Below are 21,276 nucleotides of genomic sequence, written 5' to 3' on the forward strand. Positions count from 1 at the left end.
TGCCTTAAAATTTTTTTATTATTTTCAAAATATATTTTTCATTTTCAACAATACAAAAACAAAAAATGCCAATTCGCAGGGGCCACCAACCTTTTTGAAACAGAGCTAATAATGCAAAGGGCAACCAGATTGATACATCTGAAATAAAATGTGCTCAAACTATCTTTGTTTATATGTTGATTATATGATATTAATCTATGTGAAAACACTGATCCTGTTGATGACTTCTCCCATTATTTGTCAACAACTTAATGTATGAAAGAAGATAAATACTTCCTTTCTATTTCTGTGTTTACATTTGATAATAACTTGAACTACATTCCAGGAAATCACAATTACCCATCAATGTTGAGCTGGTGGGCAAAGATAAAAACAATAAATTAAAAAAATAATAATTATAAAAATTAAAACAGTGCATTTTCCATTCCTCCATCTATTTCCTATAAATCCTATCCTGCACAGGGTTCCAAGGAGCTGGGGCACTTATGCATTCATTATTGATGTACTTCAGATGGAGGTATAATTTTCTCAATAGAACAAAAACATTTTGATTATCATATCAACAATTAATCATAATTAATTATTTGGAAAGCGCATAAACCATTGATGTAGTTTCATTAGGAACCTATCACAGAACCCAAGAGCAGCAAATAATATTTTACAATTCAATGATCCAAGTTCTTACATAAAAAGGCCATTAAATTTGGCCAATAATGTGTTCCAGTCCCGATTAACTAGTCATGTAATCAACTTCTTGAAGTATCAGATATCAACAATTGCAAATATCTCCGGTTTTTCTATATCGTGGATTTGCATCGCAGAATATGTAATGGCTTTCACTTCTGTACCCTAGAGAGAAGAAAAAAAATTATGTTACATTCTCTATCAGTTTGTCATTCGTCTGTATTTGTCATTTTGTACCTGTGGATGCTTCAACAGCGAGAATTCCTCACCCCACCTTCAAAACATAAAAAAAATGGTGGGGCACAGGATGAGAAAGATGGGAGAAATTAGATTGTGAGGTACATTTTAGGTAACGCTTTTATGAAGAAGATAACATTACCCGATGGAGCGAATCCTAAAACGCATTCTGTCGATGTACAAAACTTTGACCTCCTGTTGGAAGAAAGATAATAAAAACCACAATGGATATTGTAAAGATGTATTTAAAATGCAATTTTAGAAATACAGCACTTGTTCCGCACATAATTTCAACATTGTATAATGATTAACTCATTTGTTCCCAAAAAACGTATAAATACGTTCTATTTTAAATGTTTTAAGTGTCCCAAAGACGTATTTATGCTTCTTTTTTTTTTGTTAATGCTAGAGTATATAGAAAGCTTTGATACAAGCCTCTGAACTGCAAAGAACGGTTGAAGAAATGGTAGTTAATATTTGGCTACGTGTTAAATGCAAAATTCTCAGACCTCTTCATCTTGCAGTTAGCAGAGGAATTGATTTTGTTTTTTTGTTTTTTGTTTTGCTGTTGTTGCACTTTCTTAGGCTTTAGGCAAGCTGTGCGAAACATATTCTACTCACCCTGGGAACAAAGAACAAATCTGCACTAAACTTGTACAGCCAGTCATCTAGAAAGTGGAAGAGCAGTGATTCCAAGTCTTCCCCTGCAGACGTCCGGAGGAAAGTATTACTATTTGTACAGATACAGAATCGACGATAACAATCAGGAATCCTCACCCTCTGATTCCACTTCTACAGTATCAGTGGGTTCCACTGTTTCGGTGTCCGTCATGTATCCAAACATGCCCATGGCACATTGTTCAAAGGCTTCCTCCAGAGAGTCTCCCCAGGAGTGGATTCTTAGAAATGGTTATCAAATGAGACCACATCAATCACGGTGACAGAAAACCTACAACTGTGTATGAACTGTGACATATAGGACACTCACTGTACATCTGCTGTATGATCCAAGTCTGTAATAAATGGACAAATAGCCATAATTTTAGACAAAATTCACATCAATCAATCAAAATTTATTTATATACACGAAAAAAAAAAAGAAGAAAAAAAAGACGACATGGTGGGGCACAGGGAAACCATATGAGGAGCTCATCCACACTTGAGAGGGATGACGGCCCACGACCACAGGGAGCGATGTCATCCAATAAACCCGTGGCCCAGATCGACCGCGGCACACCCCACACAGAGCGCCACAGTCCCACGGGCTCAATCTTTTTTTTGTTTTGTTTTTGTTTTAATGCTCCATAGTCACTTTTTTTTTTTAATTATTATTTCTTCAGGGATTTCTCAAGCACGTACAATTTTATTTTATTTATTTTCTTTGTTCTAGTTGCGTTTTTTTCTGCTCATGAGATCATATGTTATAAAATAACTGCTGTTTTCAATAGGGATGGAGTTTGATATCTTATTTTTTTTTATATAGTAAATTGCTGACCATTTAAAATATTAATTTATTTTCATACACTCACTGGCGTACATGTTTATATTATTATTATTATTATTATTATTATTATTATCATAATCATGTTGTATACATACATCTGTAAATTTATGTGATTATGGACCTTTTCTGTGTCTAAAAAAAAACTCTGTTATTTAGTCATTGACTACTGACCAGTCCAGTTGAAAAAGTATTTCTATTATTTCGGCGAACGTTGATACAAGTTCATGCTTAAAAGATGTTTCGCATCATGTTTGGTGAAAGAAACCAAGAACATCTCATCAGACACAAAACACAGACACAGAAAAAAAAAAATGTTTTGAATGTCGTAATTGTCATTCACTTTTTCTCTGAACAAAGGTGGATAAATCTGACCATATCACCCAGCTCAAGTTGTTACTCTTAGTGAGTACATAGCTAGCAATTCTACTATAACAATGTTTTACTTACATTCATATTTCTTGTTAATTGAAGGGTACTTGGATTTGGTTTTTATCTGCGCCTCTGTCAGGTCGAGCTGGCGATCGTCCATTTCGCTGACGGGTTTGTTCGGCGTGGAAAGTGTACAGATTGCCAGAAGGTAACTTCTGTCAGGGCTCAAAAGTGGTTTCCAACATGGCGGATGGGGCGGGACCACGGACGCGAACGCAGTGTCGCACTTCCGGTGGAGTTTCCGCTACAGCGATTGGATAATCGTGCTCTACGGAGTTGGCGCCATTGAAAGCGCTCGCCCTGAAATACGCACTTGGACGAGTATAAGCTTTTCAACAAAGACGAGATGGCTGACAAAGATGGTGAGGATGGTGACTTTTTGGCGTTACTTGCCTGAACTTTGTTTAGGACTACTCTGAAACATCGAAACAGTTGGACAAGTTGGACCGGTGTTAGCGGGTCTGCCCGCATCCCATTTCATTGTTACAAACGCGTAAGCTAGGTGCTAGCTACTGTAGCGTTAGCAACCACGAGCGTGCTAAATGCACAGGCTGTAACCTACTAATGCTTGATAATAATATGTTGATCCGCTTGTGCTTTATTTGCTGATTGTGGTGCACTTAATCTTTTTTTTTTCGGCTGACTTTAACAACGTCTACCAATGTTAGCTGAACATCAAAATACAGTAAATCCTAAAGCTTAATTATGAAGTCGGACACTGTCTGGCCGTTAACCCAAATGTCTGTCATGTGTATTACTGCATTTAATGGTGTATGTTATGTATCGTTTTGAAAAAGTTGCAGTAAGTCTGTTTTTGTCCTGTTTGTAGCTGCCTTTGACGATGCTGTGGAGGAGAGGGTGATCAATGAGGAGTACAAGATTTGGAAGAAGAACACTCCTTTCCTCTACGACCTGGTCATGACCCATGCCCTGGAATGGCCCAGTCTCACTGCCCAGTGGCTGCCAGATGTTACCAGGTAAGTGGATATTATCTGCACTAAAACATCAGTGAATTAAATGCAAATGAAATGTGATGATGATCAGTTCGGAAAATGGATGGAAGGATGAAATATATTATCTTCACAGACCAGAAGGAAAGGACTACAGTGTGCACCGGCTGGTTCTGGGGACACACACCTCAGATGAGCAGAATCATCTTGTGATTGCTAGCGTTCAGCTCCCCAATGACGATGCCCAGTTCGATGCCTCCCACTACGACAGTGAGAAAGGAGGTAAGCGATAATATAATGTCGGCCAGTGTGTCTTTTATTGTTATTTACCCAACCTAAGGCAGATATTTGATGTTGGGGACTAATAAGCCACCTCCAAACGACATATAAAAGCTGGGCGCTGCTTGTAGCAATTTGTTGAACATAGGTTTCTTGTTTGATAAAAATAGAAAGCAATATGAAAATGCTTATCAAATTAGAAGGACATGCAGTGAATGTACCGCTACCACAGAACCATTTCTAAAACAGACATAACTCAGTTAATTTGTCTAAAAAATGAATACAATTAAGGTGAGAAGCTAATTTCACAACCATGTAAAATCGGAGTAAACTGCCTCCCATAAAATTTAACTGAATGGAGCTCTTCATACCTTCATTAATGTCATCGCTAACACTAGTGTCTGGCTTGAATGGTCAAATTTTGCTGCTGTCACAGAAGAAGAAAGCTAGAGATGGGCTAAGTTTTGATTAAGATCTCGCTAGGTGAAATTGAGATCTGGTATTGTAATGTGGCCCGACCTTCATTATATCATCATTTCATCATTTTTAATCATGTTTTTTTTTTTTGTGTGTCTTGCTACAGAGTTTGGTGGCTTTGGCTCTGTAAGTGGAAAGATAGAGATTGAGATCAAAATCAATCACGAAGGAGAAGTCAACAGAGCGCGCTACATGCCCCAGAACCCTTGCATTATCGCCACCAAGACCCCCACCAGTGACGTGCTCGTCTTTGATTATACTAAGCATCCATCCAAGCCAGGTGACAATCGGGCTACATTTCGCAGTCCTGGATGAACAGGTGTCATTTCCTCTCCCTCATCTTACCTCATTGATGTTTTTGTTTGCCTTGTAGACCCTTCTGGAGAGTGCACTCCAGACCTACGCTTGAGAGGTCACCAGAAAGAGGGCTACGGTCTCTCCTGGAATCCAAACCTAAGCGGCTGCCTCCTCAGTGCTTCGGATGACCATGTATGTAGTTTAAACAAGCTTGATGATCACTTCTCAATTTTCCTTGTACCCGTTTCTTATCGCTTGTCCTACCTCCTTTTTTCAGACTATCTGCTTGTGGGACATCAGCACGGTGCCCAAAGAGGGAAAGATAGTGGATGCCAAGACTATCTTCACGGGACACACCGCCGTTGTGGAGGACGTCTCCTGGCACCTGCTCCACGAGTCACTCTTTGGGTCTGTGGCTGACGACCAGAAACTCATGATGTAAGCCAAATTGAACACAATGTAAATGAGGATTGTTTTCAAACCTGATGGTTTCTTTTTTTTTTTTTTTTTTTTTTTTTTTTTTTTTTTTGAAAAGCTGGGACACGCGATCCAACAACACCTCCAAGCCCAGTCACGCAGTGGACGCCCACACTGCGGAGGTCAACTGCTTGTCTTTCAATCCGTACAGCGAGTTCATCCTGGCCACCGGCTCTGCGGACAAGGTGGGTTTGCTCTTTTTCACGCCGGTCACGGTTCACGCTATTATTAGTGGGAGTTGATTTGACTGTGCATGTGGTTTTAGACTGTGGCTCTATGGGACCTGAGAAACCTGAAGTTGAAGCTGCACTCATTCGAGTCTCACAAAGATGAGATATTCCAGGTAAAAGTTGTCTTGATCAGTCAGTGTGATTAGCTTTGCTGTAGTATTTTAGTTGTGAGCCAGTCTAATAGACATTAATGTAACATTTGTCCATTTGTTGTGAAAACAGGTGCAGTGGTCTCCTCATAACGAAACCATCCTGGCTTCAAGCGGCACAGACCGGAGGCTGAATGTGTGGGACCTCAGTAAGATCGGCGAGGAGCAATCTCCCGAGGATGCGGAGGATGGCCCTCCGGAGCTGCTGGTCAGTTGGGAAAATGAGCTCTTCTTAATTTGGGCCTTTAAGCTTGGTTGGAAAGTGGAAAAAAAAATTTTTTTTTTTGTTTAGTTCATCCATGGTGGACACACAGCGAAGATATCAGACTTTTCCTGGAACCCCAACGAGCCATGGGTCATCTGTTCTGTGTCAGAGGACAACATCATGCAAGTGTGGCAAATGGTAATAAATAACTGTGGGCAATCTCATGTCAGTTGTAATTAGTTATATTGTCATAATTACATTTAAAAAAAAAAAAAAAACTATGCATTCTGTTTCTCTTCTTCTACAGGCTGAAAATATCTACAATGATGAAGACCCGGAAGGAGTAGCAGATTCTGAGGTTCAAGCATGAATCCATTTTCTTCTTTTCTTCTGACTTGCATAGTCAAATGTTCTCTTTCCATTATTGGGTGCATAAGCACTTCTTTTAAATTTACATTTTGGCTGCCATTGTTTTGGAGAAAATCATAACATGCTGTTGTGATCCGTCTTTATTGGTTTCGGTTCTTTTAGATTTGTTAGTTTGTCACAAACCAAGTTCTTCAACCCTGATGTGATGAAACCATCAAAGAGTCGTCTGTCGTTGCGGTTCTTTATTTCGTTTGTTTTCCTCATCTTTTCTAGAATTGGTTAGTTAAGCTCGGAACACATTTCTACAAAGATCCATTTTTATACAAATGTACATAACGAAGGTTTCCACTTTATTTGTGTGAAAGTAGTAAGAATTTTTTCAGTTGTGTTGCATCTCGTACATTTTTTGCCCTCTGCATTTTCTCATTCTCTTGTGCTGCATCTGAACTCTTGTGTACTTATATTCATAATAAATATTTGAACTTAGTAAACGGGTCTGCTGTTTTCGTGTGAATGGATATTTATCACTATATCGGTCCTGTAATGGACTTGCAACCAGTCCAGGGTGCCCGCTTCTCACCCAAAGTCAGCAGGGATAGGCTCCAGCTCGGTGATCAGAAAGAGGCCACTATAGAACGTTGATGGATGCCTTGTAAGAAGAAAATTACATATAGTCCTTATGTAACAAGAGTTCATGCTTTGTATTTGATTTACCTTATGAACCAAATTTCATGCAAAGCTCTTCAATATTCGGTGGACTGGATTGACAGGAAGTAGAATCCTGCTGCTGTTCTTCTGTCACTTCTTCACAGACTCTAGAAAGAATTATGTACGTTAGGCCGCTTTAAATTTCGGTGTTGGCGCTGAGTGCCAGGAATCCATTAACATAAGCTATGTGGTGAAAAATACACTAAATTGACAGTTTACCAAGTCATGTCTCAAATCAGCCATCACATTTCATGATATCTGATTGTGAAAACTCACCTGAAATTTTGCATCTGTTCTAAAATATCATTCATGAGAGTCTCCAAATCTCTCTTAAGTCTTTTTTGAACCTCAAAGTCCAGCACTAGTTTCCCCAGAGCCTCCTTTAGTTCCTCCTCAGCTTCCTGGGTGGAAAAACAGTCTGATGGGTATACAAGTCATCCATTACAGTATATCTATTTAATTCCAGATGTGCTGTACCTTGTGCTGTGCGATCATCTCCTCCCTCTCCTGCTCCATCAGGTTGATCCTTTGCTCCAGGCAGGACCTTTGCTCCTCTAATCTTTGCACCTCCTGCTTCAGGGGCTGCAGTTGGGCCCTAAAGCTCGCTGCCTGCTCACTGCTCACTCTCAAGGCCTTTTCCCCAAACTGCCTCCTCTTCAGCAGCGCTACGAGTCGAGGCTCATACCAGCCCTCTAACTCTTGAATGCTGACGCTGAGCCGGCGCTGGAGGCGGACGGAAGCTTGACGGCACAGGCCCACGTCGCTCATGGCTCTCGGCCTGAACGACTTCTGGGCCTGATCCCTTAAAGAGTTCAGCTTGTTTTGGTGGGACTCCTGGAGCTGAAATAGTTCTTCTGTCAGACACTGGACTTGGGCCTTCAGCTCCTCCTGTGAAAAGATAAAGTCACAGAAGTAGTCTAAGAATAATATCAAGATTTAGAATTTCCTGATATATATTCTCGACAATAATGTGTTCTATGCAGCCCCACTAGTGTAAATATGGTATCTTGCTTGGTATATTGTTATTGGAATATGAACTAAGAAGCAGTTTTTATAACTCTGAAAGCGGCCATTTTGCAACTTGCTGTCGAGTGAAAATGACATCAATGTTGCTCAGGTCTCAGGTACCAACCAATCACAGCTCCGCCTCAGAAAACAGGTGAGCTGTGATTGGTGTCATCTCAAGTCGACAGCAGGTGGCAAAATGGCCGCCCCCTGAGATGGATAAAAAAAACGGCTGGATTTTGCTTTATAACTCATATTCCACAGATGTAATATTAATTAGAATGTCAGGAATAAGCGGTTAGGCAACTGGATGGATGTTTAGAACATATTGTCAAGAAATGTTGACTTCCACTTTAGACTAAAAAGGGAACATAAAATCCCAAGTTTCTGTCGTGAAAAAAAAAAAGAGAAAACAATGTTAATGTAAAAATAATTGCAGGAAGGTTATACACATACATACATTAAAAAAAAATAATCTAATTTATATCAATATACCATTGACAGTGTCAGTCAAACTCAGCAATATTTTTGTGGCTGCCCTTGACTTGGATCTCATTAGATTGTGCTGGTGGTCATTTTGTATCGACTAGTTTTAAAGAATATTAATAAATATTGAACAATTCTTGTGATTTGAGAAATTGCACCACAAAAAAAGGCAAAGTTTCCCCCACCACTTTGTAAGAGCATACATTAGCTGTTAAACCCACAAATACATAGCAAACCCTGAATAATTATCGCATGGCGTGCACTTCAGAATATAGTAAAGAATAACCCGCAGCCGAATCGTGTGAGCCTAAAAAGCACCCAGTTGGTGTCTGACCTTTGTTAGAGCCGCCTGAGCCACCTGGTACTCTTGCTCAGCCAGGGTCACCTGGCTGTGGATGCAGTCTCTGACGGTGTTGAACAATTTCCTCTTCACCTGCTGCACTTCCTCCAACACGTCCGTGTGATCCATCCGAGACAGGGCGATCAGTCGCCGCTTCTCCGTCAGCGTTTCCCTCAGATGATCCACAACTCGTATCATGGGTTCCTGTAGAAACAGGAACTCTTGTGCCAGCTCATCTCGCCGCGTCTCCAAACGGGAAACTTGCTCGATGCAGTGCTCAAACATCTGTCCTATGCTTTCTATGTCTAACTTGTCTAGTTTAGAAATGTTGTCCAAGTTGTCACCATCAATGCTTTTTCTGATGTCTTCAACAAATTGAGTGAGTTCCGTGGGTGGATCCTTTTCCTGATTGTCCATAGTGACTGCAAGAGGAGCCAAAAGTGAGAGTTGATTAACTTTTCCATGAAGAGTCATTAATCAGATAATGATCAAACAAATCACACTTGGAAATGATTACATTGTTGTTTACTCAAGTTATTTAGCATAACAAGTCAGGAACGTAAAAGCCAATGAGCTTACCATATAGTGATGATTGTAAATTAAATCAACCTTAACAGTCTTCACTTTCAAACAATAACAAATTAGCATTGATCAATTTTACTGGTCATTTTATCCTCAACAGATACTCACTCAGTTGAAAAGATGGCAGTCCAGCAAAATAGTAGGTCAAGTTTGTTCAAGGTTTGAAGAATCACCCTGCTGTGTTTATGTCGCTAGCGAAACAGAGGCCCACTTTGCGCGTATTAATAACAACTGGTGTCAGTGTGGTAACCCTATCCCTGGGTTAGGCTGAAGTCTGTCAGACCCCCACGGGGGAGCAAAAAAATCGGTGTCAGTGCCTCTTGCAGACTGGCATACATGCTCTGTATGACCTTAGAATATATGGGTCATTTTCGGAATTTGAGCAATACTAGTAAAGACACTTGCAAAGTAAAATAACATTTTTAAAAAATGACATTTTTTAATACCACCATAGGTGTTTATGTCTCCAATGCTGAAACAGTTTTTTCAACAACTTATTAATGATTAACAATTTAGGTATTAATAGTAAAGTAAATCCCTAGATCTATATGGCGGCCAACTGAAATCCACTTCTTGCATAACAGTAAAGACGTAAAAAGCTTCATAGCAAGCTTAGCATGGAAAAGCATATACGCAAGAGGAAAATTGTCATTATTTACAATAAGCCTATATACTGTATAAAAAAATAAATAAAAATAAAGTATAGTTAGCATCTTCAAAAAAAAAACGTTGCGAATCATGAAACGTATTTTTGGACACATAACTAAAGACGTTTTGGCATTAAAAAAAAAAATACTGTAGATTATCTTTCTTTTAAACAGTTATTGTATTACCTTTTGAATGATACTAACTGCCAATAATTCAATACTATATCAGTAAAAATGCACTGATTTTCATTTTCAAAATGGAATTCATGTTTTTACCGTTATTGTTAAAATGCCACCTGAGAAAATGAAATTATAGTATTTACAGCATTGTTTTATCAAATATAATATTGTTGAGCACGTGAAGTATGTGCCTCCACTATTAAGAAATATTTTTTTGTTGTTGTATTATTAAGGTATTATATAGGCTACTGCAGCAATTATCTATCTATCTATCTATCTATCTATCTATCTATCTATCTATCTATCTATCTATCGTTTATGCATTTTTCCATATTGGCCACTAGATGTCGTCCTTACACAGACCGCACGGCCGCATCCACACCTGCGCAAAACCCGGCCAGCCTCCTCCAGGTGGGCCGATACATGTCCGGCCGAGCGCCACCTCTTCAAGCCATTTTCCCTCCGCGGCCCGGCTGGGCGTCCTCAGACGGCTGACAGCTGGGATACAAAAAGACTCGGACTGACCTCCGAAGAAAGCGCGTCGACACTCGAATTCGGTGTCGCTTCCCGACTCTCGTTTTGCCTTTCGCGGAAATGTCGCACCTGAAGTTTTCTTGCTCGTGTCGCTGAAAAGTTTTGGCCTCAAACGTGGAAAGAAAGGCTGCAAATGGAGAGGGGCTGAGGGGAAGCCAAGCCATCAAGGATCATAGAAGTTGAACAAGGTAGGCGTCTTCTTTGTCGTCAATTAGAATGACAATTTTGCTGCGTCACATGGCAATGGACATGATACCCATGTGGCGTTCTTGCAAGTAATTGCAAAATTCACAAAACTGAATCCCTGTTTTCTTTGGGTTTTTAACCATGCTAGATCAGGTGGTGACGCTCGAGCACAGAACTGTAATGTGAGAAATTGATTCAGGTTGAGTAGAGGCATGTATGATGAGGGGAAAAAAAAGTAGGTGTGGGACATTTGCTCAGCTTGGCCTTGAGGGATCCCAAGTAAAGGTAATTTAAGACCTGTCTCGCTTCTCTCAGCCACGGAGCTCATGACAATGAAGACTATTGTGTTGTTTTCCCATCACTGGTTTTGCCTGACAGCGTGGAGCTCGCACACTTGGCTTGATCCATTCGGTGACGTGTGCGTTTGGCAACGAAGAGTAACGAAGTACGTGTAGGCTACTTCGTTACTGTACGAAAGCAGATTTTATGTATTTATTTCTTTTCAAAACTTTTATTCCCTAAAGACAAATGTGTGTTGTATTCACCTTCTTTTGTCAAAATACACTTGCTACTTTTGGCAAGAGGATGAGACACACCATAAAAGCAGCACAAACGGATTGGGAGAAACAAGATATTCTCCACCAATTGGTCTAATTTTTCATATATCTTGTGACAGTTCAAAAATTGTACGTCAAATCTGGAAAGAAGAAGAAAAAAAGCATACAGGTATTAGTGTAGTTTTCTTTTCGGTCACAATAATTGGGAACACTAAGGGGACACATTGTTTTGTTAGCATCAATGCTAGCTAGCTTGATTTTCCTTCTCTGTTTTAAGCACTATGCAAGTTAGTAAATGAGGGAAACCATTATATAGCATTTTCACAAATTTTGCCAAATGTATCAATATTGTAAATGGGAGTTAAAAAATAATTTTTACTTTTGTGCTTAAGTACATTTCAGAGTCTGTTTTTGTACTTAGGGTGTTGAATCAATACTTCTGCTTTTACCAGTCTTGTGTTTGAAGCTCAAGTATCTGTACTTCTACTTAAGTGTACGAAAGTTCATGTGTGCCGATGTTTGCTGTTCGAATTCCTCCTTGATTAACCCGACAGAGATATCATGTGATGCGTCATGCTTCCCATGTTTGTCTGATACTTCTCTGGACTTTAAAATGTGAAAGTTGAGGTCCAAATACCCCCCACCCACTCACCCCCCCCCCCCCCCCCCCCCCAAAAAAAAAAAAAAAAGCAGACAAAAAACAACTACCAACAGTTAAGGTCACGTAGAAAGGAAAAACTTTTATTTATTTATTATTTTTTTAAGCCTGTGTACTTGCAGCTGTAGGTGAGGCTGAGGCAGAGCCATTTGTTTGGACAGGGTGTGTCGCATACTGGTGCTCCTTCTCCGCCAGCCTGCCATGCCGGGGCATGTATGTACGTACCCGTGGAGATTACAGGTGAATTATGCAATCAGCCAGTACACAGCAAATGCTTTGGCTTGAAAGGGAGATATACAGCATTAAGTGTGAGACAAGACGCTAACACAGACGTGGCCGCTGGGAAGAAGACAGAAACATGGTTCCTGCTGAGGTGAAGCTTTTTTTCTTCTTCTTCTTCTTCTTCTTTGCCGTAATGGGTCTGGAGATGTTTGGGGGGAGAACTACGGGGTTGTTACAGTCGGTACACATTTCTGATCATGCGTTTGTATGTAGATTAAGTGTGAGTGTCTTAGCGGCTGCCTAAGAGGAAACTCACGACTGATGAGAGACATTGTTGATCAATATGCTTAGCTGATGAGTAACTCATCAGTGGCTGCTAATCGCAAACATTAGTTGGAATACACAAACATGGATAGTTGTTACTACATTTTGTGCTTCCATATTTTAAAATTAGATTCTTCATTTGACTGTTAAAATGGAGGAACTTTGTTTTGAAAAGAATTTACTTTTAAGTGGTGTACATATGTAGTAAAAGTTGGGCAGAATTTGAGCATTTTTCTCTCTCTTCTGATGTCAGGAAAGGCTTGTCGAATGTCTCTAGTGATTCTAAGTATTATGTGGTGTGACTGAGGTCGGGCTGAACATGAAACAATATTCTTACCATTGTTGGTATGTATTGTCTATTACCAGTGTTGGTATGCGCTATCGCCATATCGTGAGATAATCATTATCGTATCGTATCGTGAGGGAGCCAGAGGTTCCCACCCCTAACATGAAATCCACGAAACAGCATGTCTATGAATCCGGAACATGCGATAAAAGGGGTGATTGGTAATGTGCGTTTTAAACTCCATTTTCTGTGACAACAGTTAGAAGACCCCAAAAAAGTAATTCATGATTCATTATAAAACAACAAATTTAAATGTATCTACCGAGTAAACACAGAAGCAAACGGCTCGATTTCTTTTGTGTAACCAATTGTTTGCTATGCAAATCTTGTCCAGCACAATCATCTATGCTCCAAATCCCAATAAACAAGCTAGGACCTGAGGAGCGTGCTACCGGAGAGAGAGTGAACATGAATTGCAAGTCACAAAGACGCACACGCTCCAAAACAGCACTCATTCTGACAGGATTCTGACAAAACATTTACTCCAATTATCTGTCAAATCATATAGTCAAAGGTACAAACCCAAGTACTTTCAACCATCCCAGTGACAAGCCAAGCTACAGTCAAACTGCTGAGGGTGAATACAATTGGTGTTGAATGAACTCCACATTTGATTTCCAAATCATTATTTAAAATAAGGGAAATAGAAATAATCTGTTCAAGGGCAAAATCGTTTGCATTAAAAACTAAAACATTACAGGCAGCACTGTAAGAGCCTTTGTAATTTAAATAAGTCACCATTAAAACACAAAAAACAAAACACTAAGGTAACTTTAAAAAAGGATTCAACCCAAAAAAATATTAACAATATGTTCTATGCTGCCCCACTAGTCTAAAAACAGTATTTTGGCTAATATTGCATTAGTGGAATATGGGTTAAGCGGAAAAATCCAGTAGTTTTTATCCATATCAGAAGGCGGCCATTTTGTCACTTGCTGTCGACTGAAGATGACATCACAGTTGCTCGGGCAACGACCAATCACAGCTCACCTGTTTTCTCAAGCTGTGCTGGCGGCCTTTTTGCCACTTGCTGTCGAGTGAAAATGACAACACGGGTTGCTCAGGTCTCAGGTAACAACCAATCACAGCTCAGCTTCAGAAAACAGGTGAGCTGAGATAGATAAAAAGGACTGGATTTTGCTGCACATTTCATATTCCACAATTTTAATATTAATCAGAATTCTCAAGAAATGTTTAAGGTTGACTTTTACGGCACATGACAGAGGTGGAATATGATTTGAAATTGCCATACGGATCTTAAAAAAAAAAAAAATCACATAGGTTTAAAAAGAAGACTTGGGCCTTGTGGAGGCTTGTCCTTTATTAATAACAGTAATTATAACAGTGTGACTAAAACTAAGAGAATTGAAAAAGATAACTTTTGATGAAGGAGGAAATACTTTCAACAGTTCATGCTAGCGGACATGTTAAAGTTATCGCTTAATGACTCATGCCCCCCACCACTATCCTTTTGACTTGTTGCGGCATGTGGCTGATGTCTGGAACTAACTCACGTGCATGAGAGGATGTGCGGCGCGGAGGTGAGGGATGCAGTGAGGTGGTGAAAGGAAGAACGGAAGGGCAAGTTAGACGGAGACGGTGGGAGTGTGCGAGCAAATCTGGAGAGAAAACTTTTTAGCTGGGTAATTATCAATCTCTTAGGAATGCAGCCGGTTCTGGTAGTAGACATGCTGCTGCATGGCTAAGTAGCCTCACGGCACGCTAACTTGCATTATCACCCACCAAACCTCAGTACTTGTGGAGCTTTTTCTGCTTTATTTATGTAAGTATAGACTTACATCATTGTTGTATTCAACACTACATTATTTCTGCCTGATACCTTATCCCCTTTGCTTGAGACAAAAGTACAGTAATATGAGTCTAACTCTTGTTGTATGATGCAGTCTGGAATGAACATGCAGGAGACTAGAACTTTAAAATGTTAATGTGTTATTTGATATCTTTGTCAGTTATTCAGCTATATATACTGATAGATGATAAGGAGATCTTGTGTTTTGGGTTTAAACCAATGAGCCATAGACCAGTGGTGGGCAAAATATGGCTCCCAAAATTATAATTTTGGGTAATTCATTTATTTACATATTTGAATACCATTTATGGAGGGAAAAAAACTGTTAGTGTTGCACCAAGTATCGTACTGTGATATGTAGCTGACAAAAAATGATGCAGTACGGTAATTTCCAAGAATTAATACTCGGAGGGATGCAACAAAAGTGCTCCGTGTCCGAAGGGCCCCGTGCATTTTGGCGCGGGAGGCTGAGCGCTTATCTAATTGACCTTACCGTAAACCATGTGAAAAAATTATTGATCAAGTTAGTATCGTAATTCTTAGAGACTTGACTTGACTGTATCGTCTTTCCTAATATTTCAAGCATCCTAAAATGTCTTTGTTGTCTTGTGGTTTGAAGTCTTGAATCAGCATTCCATGTTAGCTAGTTAGTTCACTCTGACCTACTTCAGAGTTTAATATGCTGCTGTTAGTGGTTGTAAAGATGCACACCTCTTTGTCATCAATGCAGTTTTTATCCGGTCCATTGGAATTTCTATCGTCGCTTGTATTGGTTGTTCCACAGGGAACATGACAAAACACTCAGATTGAAGTGTGCAGGTGCTGCATAGTAACTGCACAAAGCAAAGCTAAACATCTGCTTGTCTGGAGAAGGCAGGCTGGAAACGATCCAAAACGAACTGCTTTTTAAGGATAGTATTGACCTTTCTAATGTGCTAATTCCCCTTTGCAGACACTGACTAACAATATCCGTCTGATCGCAGACGGCCGTGCTGGGCCATGTACGGTACCGCGGCATGTAGATGTGAATGTTCTCGTGGTTAAACTGAGCTTGTTCTAATCCAAACAAAAGTGGCTGCCTGTATGTTCTGCCACGCCCTCTTGGCAGTGCTTTATTCACATGAAACAGTCTGTCAGTCTGACTCTTGCATCATTATTTATGTTTACAAAAGTTAATGGAGATTTTTGTTGTTGTTGTTATTCTTTTGTTTTTGTTTGTTTGTTTTTACTTTAAAAATTTTATTCACTGTAATATGCAATTACAGATGGGCAGGCCTATTTTAGCCAATCATAAGTTTATAAAAACATTAGCCTCCTTGGTCAAACATGACAACCCCGGTAGTCAATATATACAGGATATATACTGGTTTGTTGATTTAGCAATGTTATTATGACCATATGCCGGATCTCACTCAGTACCTGTATGCAAAGAAAATTAAAATTATTGTATTCATTGTTCCTTAGACAAATGTTGCCATGATTCAGGGTGGTGGATTAATTCTATTGATGCCATAGTGACTAAAACGGTGAAGATAAGTTTCCAATTTGTGAATTACTGTACACAAAACGCTTACACGCTTTAGTTTTGAAAAAAATCTCCATCTTGGCTAGAGTTAAAACATAAACATAACCGTAAATATAGCATGTGAACAAAAGGCATAGAATAATATTCTTTAAAATACGCATGTTCAGTGAAGATGGCCTTGAAGTCAAGTCAATGCCCACCCAGATGCCTTTGAATGCCTTAAAACATTAAGTCATAGCTTCCATGTGTGTTCATCTTGATACATTAAAACGACAAAAGTTAGTCCAGTTTATGGATGGTGTCTTAAAAAAAAAAGCAACTTAAAAAAAAAAGTGAAGATTCTCTTGTTCTTCCGCAAGAACAAGACGCTTGTCTTAAATGTCAGATTTGTGATATGTCCCTCCAGATTTGTCTTAATCTCCCCAATACGTTCCTTTGTCCTTTGATTCAGGTAAGGCAGCTGCCATGGCTTTGAGTTTCTTTTTATCTGCTTACCTACGTTCATAAAACCAGAGTAGACAGCTTTGCTTTGGAATGCATGTCCTCAAGCTTCGGAATGGGCAGCCTTCAACAGTAAACGCCGGCCATTTGTTAATATCAATGCTTTGGGGCTGTTTTTATTCAGATGGATCTCGAGTCTTAGGCGACATTCACACTGCAGTGCATGATGCCACATTCCACAGCCATAATCTGCCATTATTGATGCACAAATAGGTTCAATTTGCTGAATTTTTGTCCTGATTGGCTTTGCTTCCATTTCATTGATCATGGTTCTGTCAATGCAGACAAATCATTGAGTCACACCTGTAGATGTTATGAAAACGTTTATAATTTCATAATTTCTTACAAATGTTTTGGTTGAACCGTATCCCACATATTGTAACATTTTCACCGTAGAGACAGAAAATAACCTGAAAATGCCGTGAATGCCAGCGAATTAGGCTGCATTACGCATCCACGTTATTTTTAGACGTCCATGATGCAAAGATGATCATGAGTAGGACCTCGCCCCACCCTCGTGCACAATTCATATTTGGCTTTTAATGACATAAGGTCGGATGCAGGTGACCTGAGACTGCAGACATATTGGATACATGTCCGATTTATTTCCACATACAAAAGAAGCTCTGGTCGGATTTGAAAAAATTGGAACTGCACTGATTATTTTGCATGCAAAGATTAGAAACATGTCACATATGGGCAAAAAATAAGAATTGACCTAAAACGTCACCACGTGGAAAAAAATAAATGAACAATTTGAAGTAGCAGTCAGTGTTAGTACAAAACCTTAAGGCTTATGCGAGGGGGAAAAAAATCTGTAAAAGCCTACTAGAACAGCTGGAATTTATTTGAGGTTATCAGAGGCTCTTAAATGGTGGCATCTTAACTTGAGTTTAATGGAGAATCTGAACACAGCCACATACCCACTTGAAAGAGGGTGTGCACACTTGTGCAACCCCTGTTCCTCTCTATTTTTACTTCAGCTCTTGAGTTGCACAGGTCACATTAATCGTGTATTATTTTTATTAATGATGAATTTTCTCTTTTTTTTTTTCTCTTTTTTTTTTTTTTTTAAACGTGAAAAACACCTGTCATTTGAACAGGGGTGTGCAGACTTTTTATATCTCCCGTGTAGTGCCACTGCATTGTTTCAGAGTGATAGTCTAACGTCCATCGTGAAGGAAAAGTAAACAGCATGTTGGAACACATGAGGACTTTAGCAGGACGAGAAAAACCACAGGTTGTGTTTGTGTTGTGCAATACATGAACAATATTGTACTGTGGCTCAGTTTTCACAACAAAAATCTGATGTCGGGGGTGCTTGTAAATGATTCTCTCTGCAACGAAGACTCCCCAATTAAGATTTTTTAACATTTTGTCTGTCTTGCTTGTGTAAACCACTGCACTAAGTGTACAATAAAAGGATCTCATCAATTTCACGGGCTTGACAGTTTTATTCTTAGTGTGTGTTTCTTCTTTAAATGTGTTTGCAAGACTAATACTTGCAAGCTTTTAAGTGTAACCGTGGAAATAGTAGCGTGAGTCAACTCCTTGAGAGCGGACTGCAGGGTAAGTCACTGGGTGGTCCTTTTGCCACATCCTACTAGAGAGGAACTCTTCTGGTTCCTCTCTGGAGAAAATAATCGGGGAGTTTGTGGCGCTCCCTGGGTTGTAAACAAAGGAACCAGCCTCTGTCTCCATGGAGAGGTGTCTGATTTGTATTTATTTATTTTTGTTGTTGACCCAATCCATATAGACAGGTCTTAGTCATAGCTAAATGACTGTAATTTAGAGCAGCAGAAACAGAGAGATCAACGACCTGGTGATTTTGTCTCATAAAGATGTATGCATTGTCTTTTTTTTTTTTAAAGGCCTTTCTCTGACTCACTCAATCTCGATATGCTCGAGCCAAGTTGAGCTTGGCCCCATGAAAATAAGACATTTCTAAAACCCCCCAACAACTGAAGCTCTGCATGCATTCCTGTGTGCATACTTTATGTGGATCACCCTTTTACCAAGAGACCAGGTCCACATTTAACTTTTTTTATGGCATTTAAAGGCATATTCCCGCCCATGTCGCCACAATTTCCCACACTGACTTTGGCAAGATGCGACAGCGTAAATGTTCATTTGCTCAAAATGTTCCTTATGTTGCATCCAAATGGGTTCTTAAGTTTATCCGGCATGTCTGCTTTGACAACCGGTTGATTTGGAAATGTTTCCTTTCAGTGTGTGATTCATGCTGGAGGACAAGTGTGTCCTCGGTTGTACTGTTGTTGAGTGTGTTGAAATAACCTTGCCTTCACGTGCTATGGGAAAGATGGATCTTACTCACTTGGGACCTCCTAATTACGACCAAGTTCTGTTCATGTGCTATTGTTGTAGCAAAACAATAGAAATACACATGGAAGCTGACATACTCTTTGCTTGTGTAACTGAATTACGGCAATAATGAGTTGTAAAGGACAGGACATTGAATTGTGTATGCGACGTAATTGTGTAGTTTTGTAAATAGCCACGCTTGCCTGTTGTCACATCAATATGCTTTTTAGACATTATTTCTGGTACTTCTACCATGAGTAAGTACGTTTTGTGTTTCAATAGTTTTATTTTGTCATGTTTAATTTATTCTGAGCTAATTTTTTTTGTCTTAAATGTCCGACTCATTGCTATTAACTCATGCTATGTAGCTAGCTAGCTAGCTAGCTTCCCTCACAAAAAAGCGAGTTGACAAACAGTTTTATTTTGAACTAATACCGGATTTAGTTGTTGCGAGATGCCTGACTTCCTGTCCGTGTAATTTCTTCAGTTTCATGAAAATCCGCATGCGGCCTCCGGTAAAAATAGAACGCTTGCGGAAACCTTCCGCATCGCCGCAGTCGTTCCGCACCGCACCGCAGCTGGTGTGAACTGACACGTAGACTTGAATGTGTTTTATCCATGCGGCGTCCGTACGGAAAACGCACCGCGTCCGTTCCGCAGCCAGTGTGAATTGGGCTTAAAACAACCTGCGATAACGCCCTAATAAGTGTTAATATTTCTTGCCATTCTTGTCCAGTGGAAAATACGACATGAGGGGGCATTCACGTGCAATTTTCTACTTAACATTTATCATAATTTCGATACCACATGAAGGCAGCATAAGTTTCGGTGGGGGAACACGCTTGACTGCGTAGCATGAGCCAACAACAATTGAGCAACTGATCTCGACAAATCAAGCCAGGATTTGTGATTCTTTCATACTCAACTTTCATTGGGGGTTTTTTCTTTCCTCACTTTTTGATCTTACTGCTGTAGTTGTGGAAGCACATTCTTACTTTTATCCTGTGAGTTTTAGATAAATATCCAATAAAGTATGCAGCTGGAAGACGCCCAGTAGTGAGTGCTGCAAATTCCCAGGAGGAGTTGTAGTTTAGCGAGGTGAAGGCGGGATGACGAGGGAGGGTGATGACATCATGGAGAAAGATGAAACGGTGGACATGATAGGAAATAACCTCAAAAGTTCTCTGATATGAACATTGACAGACAAGAGGGGTTGTTTGTCCTGCTTTAAGCTTGGTAGTGTGTAGTTGTGTAGATGTGTGTGCGCACTGTGGGGTGCGGCTTTGTGAGTTATGACTCCATGTTGTGGAATGAAGGGAGCGGTGCCAGGCCTTTCTTTGCAGAACTGCGAAGTTTGGTTTAGAGGCTGGAGAGGGGACCGAGTTTGGCTGCCATGCGGTCGGCTCAGCGAGTCGTGCCCACGGAGTGGCGCAAACATAACACAAGCAGGCACACAAATGAACTCGCTTCTAACTTGTTTATCGTTGAAAATCCGTCACTGTCACTCCGGCTACTTTTGTGGCCGATCCAATAAAGCTTCGACTCCGATGTACAACACAAGAACCCATTCTTTTTGTTTTTTTGTCCGTTTCAGGGCTCAAATCCAGCAAGTGGCGGGATGTCCAACCGTGACTCGCTGGGCTTCGGGGATCTGATTCCCCACGATGTGGTTGAGATCTTTGCCCAAGAGAAGCATCATAAAAAGGGGAGGAAAAAGCGCAGTCGCTCCCTGGGCCGGGCCTTGGGCTGGCTAAAGGGCAAGAAGAGGAAGGATCTCGGCGCTAATGGGCAGAACCCGGGGCTCGGCCCCGCGTTGGACTTGGCTTTGGACGGACACGTGGCTGCGCATCTCAGCGGGAATAAGGGAGGAGGACACAGGTCAGGAAGACAGACCCAGACTCAAGGAAACAGTCATGGTAAGAACACGTGCTATCGCTCTCTTTTTGCTAGCAGCGACTTTTATTGCAGTGTACTTTATATTTAGAAACATGAAATTAAAGTGTAACCTCTAAAATAGAACATAACTCGTTCCGAGATGCTGGGCAACCTCTCCTAT

At 40.2% G+C, this 21,276-nt stretch overlaps 4 protein-coding genes across 11 annotated transcripts in view; 2 read left to right on the forward strand and 2 right to left on the reverse strand.

Moving 5' to 3' along the window:
• zbtb8os (zinc finger and BTB domain containing 8 opposite strand) lies at positions 1 to 3,090 on the reverse strand. The gene is made up of 7 exons (XM_077538267.1): positions 2,873 to 3,090; positions 1,910 to 1,934; positions 1,699 to 1,820; positions 1,543 to 1,625; positions 1,064 to 1,116; positions 922 to 958; positions 1 to 849 (listed from the first exon to the last, which is right to left on the reverse strand). The coding sequence occupies exons 1-7, from the start codon at positions 2,952 to 2,954 to the stop codon at positions 763 to 765; spliced, it is 489 nt and encodes a 162-aa protein (XP_077394393.1). The 5' UTR covers positions 2,955 to 3,090; the 3' UTR covers positions 1 to 762.
• On the forward strand, positions 3,050 to 6,779 carry LOC144031279 (histone-binding protein RBBP4). 2 transcript variants are annotated; one of them, XM_077538255.1, is made up of 11 exons: positions 3,050 to 3,216; positions 3,684 to 3,831; positions 3,941 to 4,086; positions 4,667 to 4,840; positions 4,934 to 5,049; positions 5,135 to 5,295; positions 5,393 to 5,519; positions 5,600 to 5,677; positions 5,787 to 5,921; positions 6,006 to 6,116; positions 6,226 to 6,779. In XM_077538255.1, the coding sequence occupies exons 1-11, from the start codon at positions 3,201 to 3,203 to the stop codon at positions 6,286 to 6,288; spliced, it is 1,275 nt and encodes a 424-aa protein (XP_077394381.1). In that variant the 5' UTR covers positions 3,050 to 3,200; the 3' UTR covers positions 6,289 to 6,779. The 2 variants fall into 2 exon arrangements, with proteins under 2 accessions (XP_077394381.1, XP_077394382.1); XM_077538256.1 differs by lacking the exon at positions 3,050 to 3,216 and adding an exon at positions 3,241 to 3,313.
• LOC144031280 (syncoilin-like) lies at positions 5,389 to 11,240 on the reverse strand. Of its 5 annotated transcripts, none has more exons than XM_077538260.1 (6): positions 10,593 to 11,240; positions 8,821 to 9,248; positions 7,473 to 7,883; positions 7,272 to 7,396; positions 7,002 to 7,102; positions 6,188 to 6,936 (listed from the first exon to the last, which is right to left on the reverse strand). In XM_077538260.1, the coding sequence occupies exons 1-5, from the start codon at positions 10,609 to 10,611 to the stop codon at positions 7,003 to 7,005; spliced, it is 1,083 nt and encodes a 360-aa protein (XP_077394386.1). In that variant the 5' UTR covers positions 10,612 to 11,240; the 3' UTR covers positions 6,188 to 6,936; position 7,002. The 5 variants fall into 5 exon arrangements, with proteins under 5 accessions (XP_077394384.1, XP_077394386.1, XP_077394385.1 ...); XM_077538259.1 differs by having other exon boundaries at positions 6,189 to 6,936; positions 10,618 to 11,240; XM_077538261.1 differs by having other exon boundaries at positions 6,189 to 6,936; positions 9,517 to 11,239.
• LOC144031275 (NHS-like protein 3) overlaps positions 10,656 to 21,276 on the forward strand; it is a 27,853-nt gene continuing 17,232 nt past the window's right edge. The window contains exons 1-2 of one of the 3 annotated variants that reach the window (XM_077538249.1): positions 10,656 to 10,957; positions 20,815 to 21,136. In XM_077538249.1, the coding sequence (XP_077394375.1) occupies positions 20,839 to 21,136 (298 nt within the window). In that variant the 5' untranslated portion in view covers positions 10,656 to 10,957; positions 20,815 to 20,838. Of the gene's footprint in view, positions 10,958 to 11,156; positions 11,241 to 12,386; positions 12,544 to 20,814; positions 21,137 to 21,276 lie in introns of those variants that run through there. The other 2 variants (XM_077538247.1, XM_077538248.1) reach the window with 2 other exon arrangements.

This window comes from Festucalex cinctus, chromosome 12, assembly GCF_051991245.1.
Source record: "Festucalex cinctus isolate MCC-2025b chromosome 12, RoL_Fcin_1.0, whole genome shotgun sequence".
Classification (NCBI taxonomy): Eukaryota; Metazoa; Chordata; class Actinopteri; order Syngnathiformes; family Syngnathidae; genus Festucalex; species Festucalex cinctus.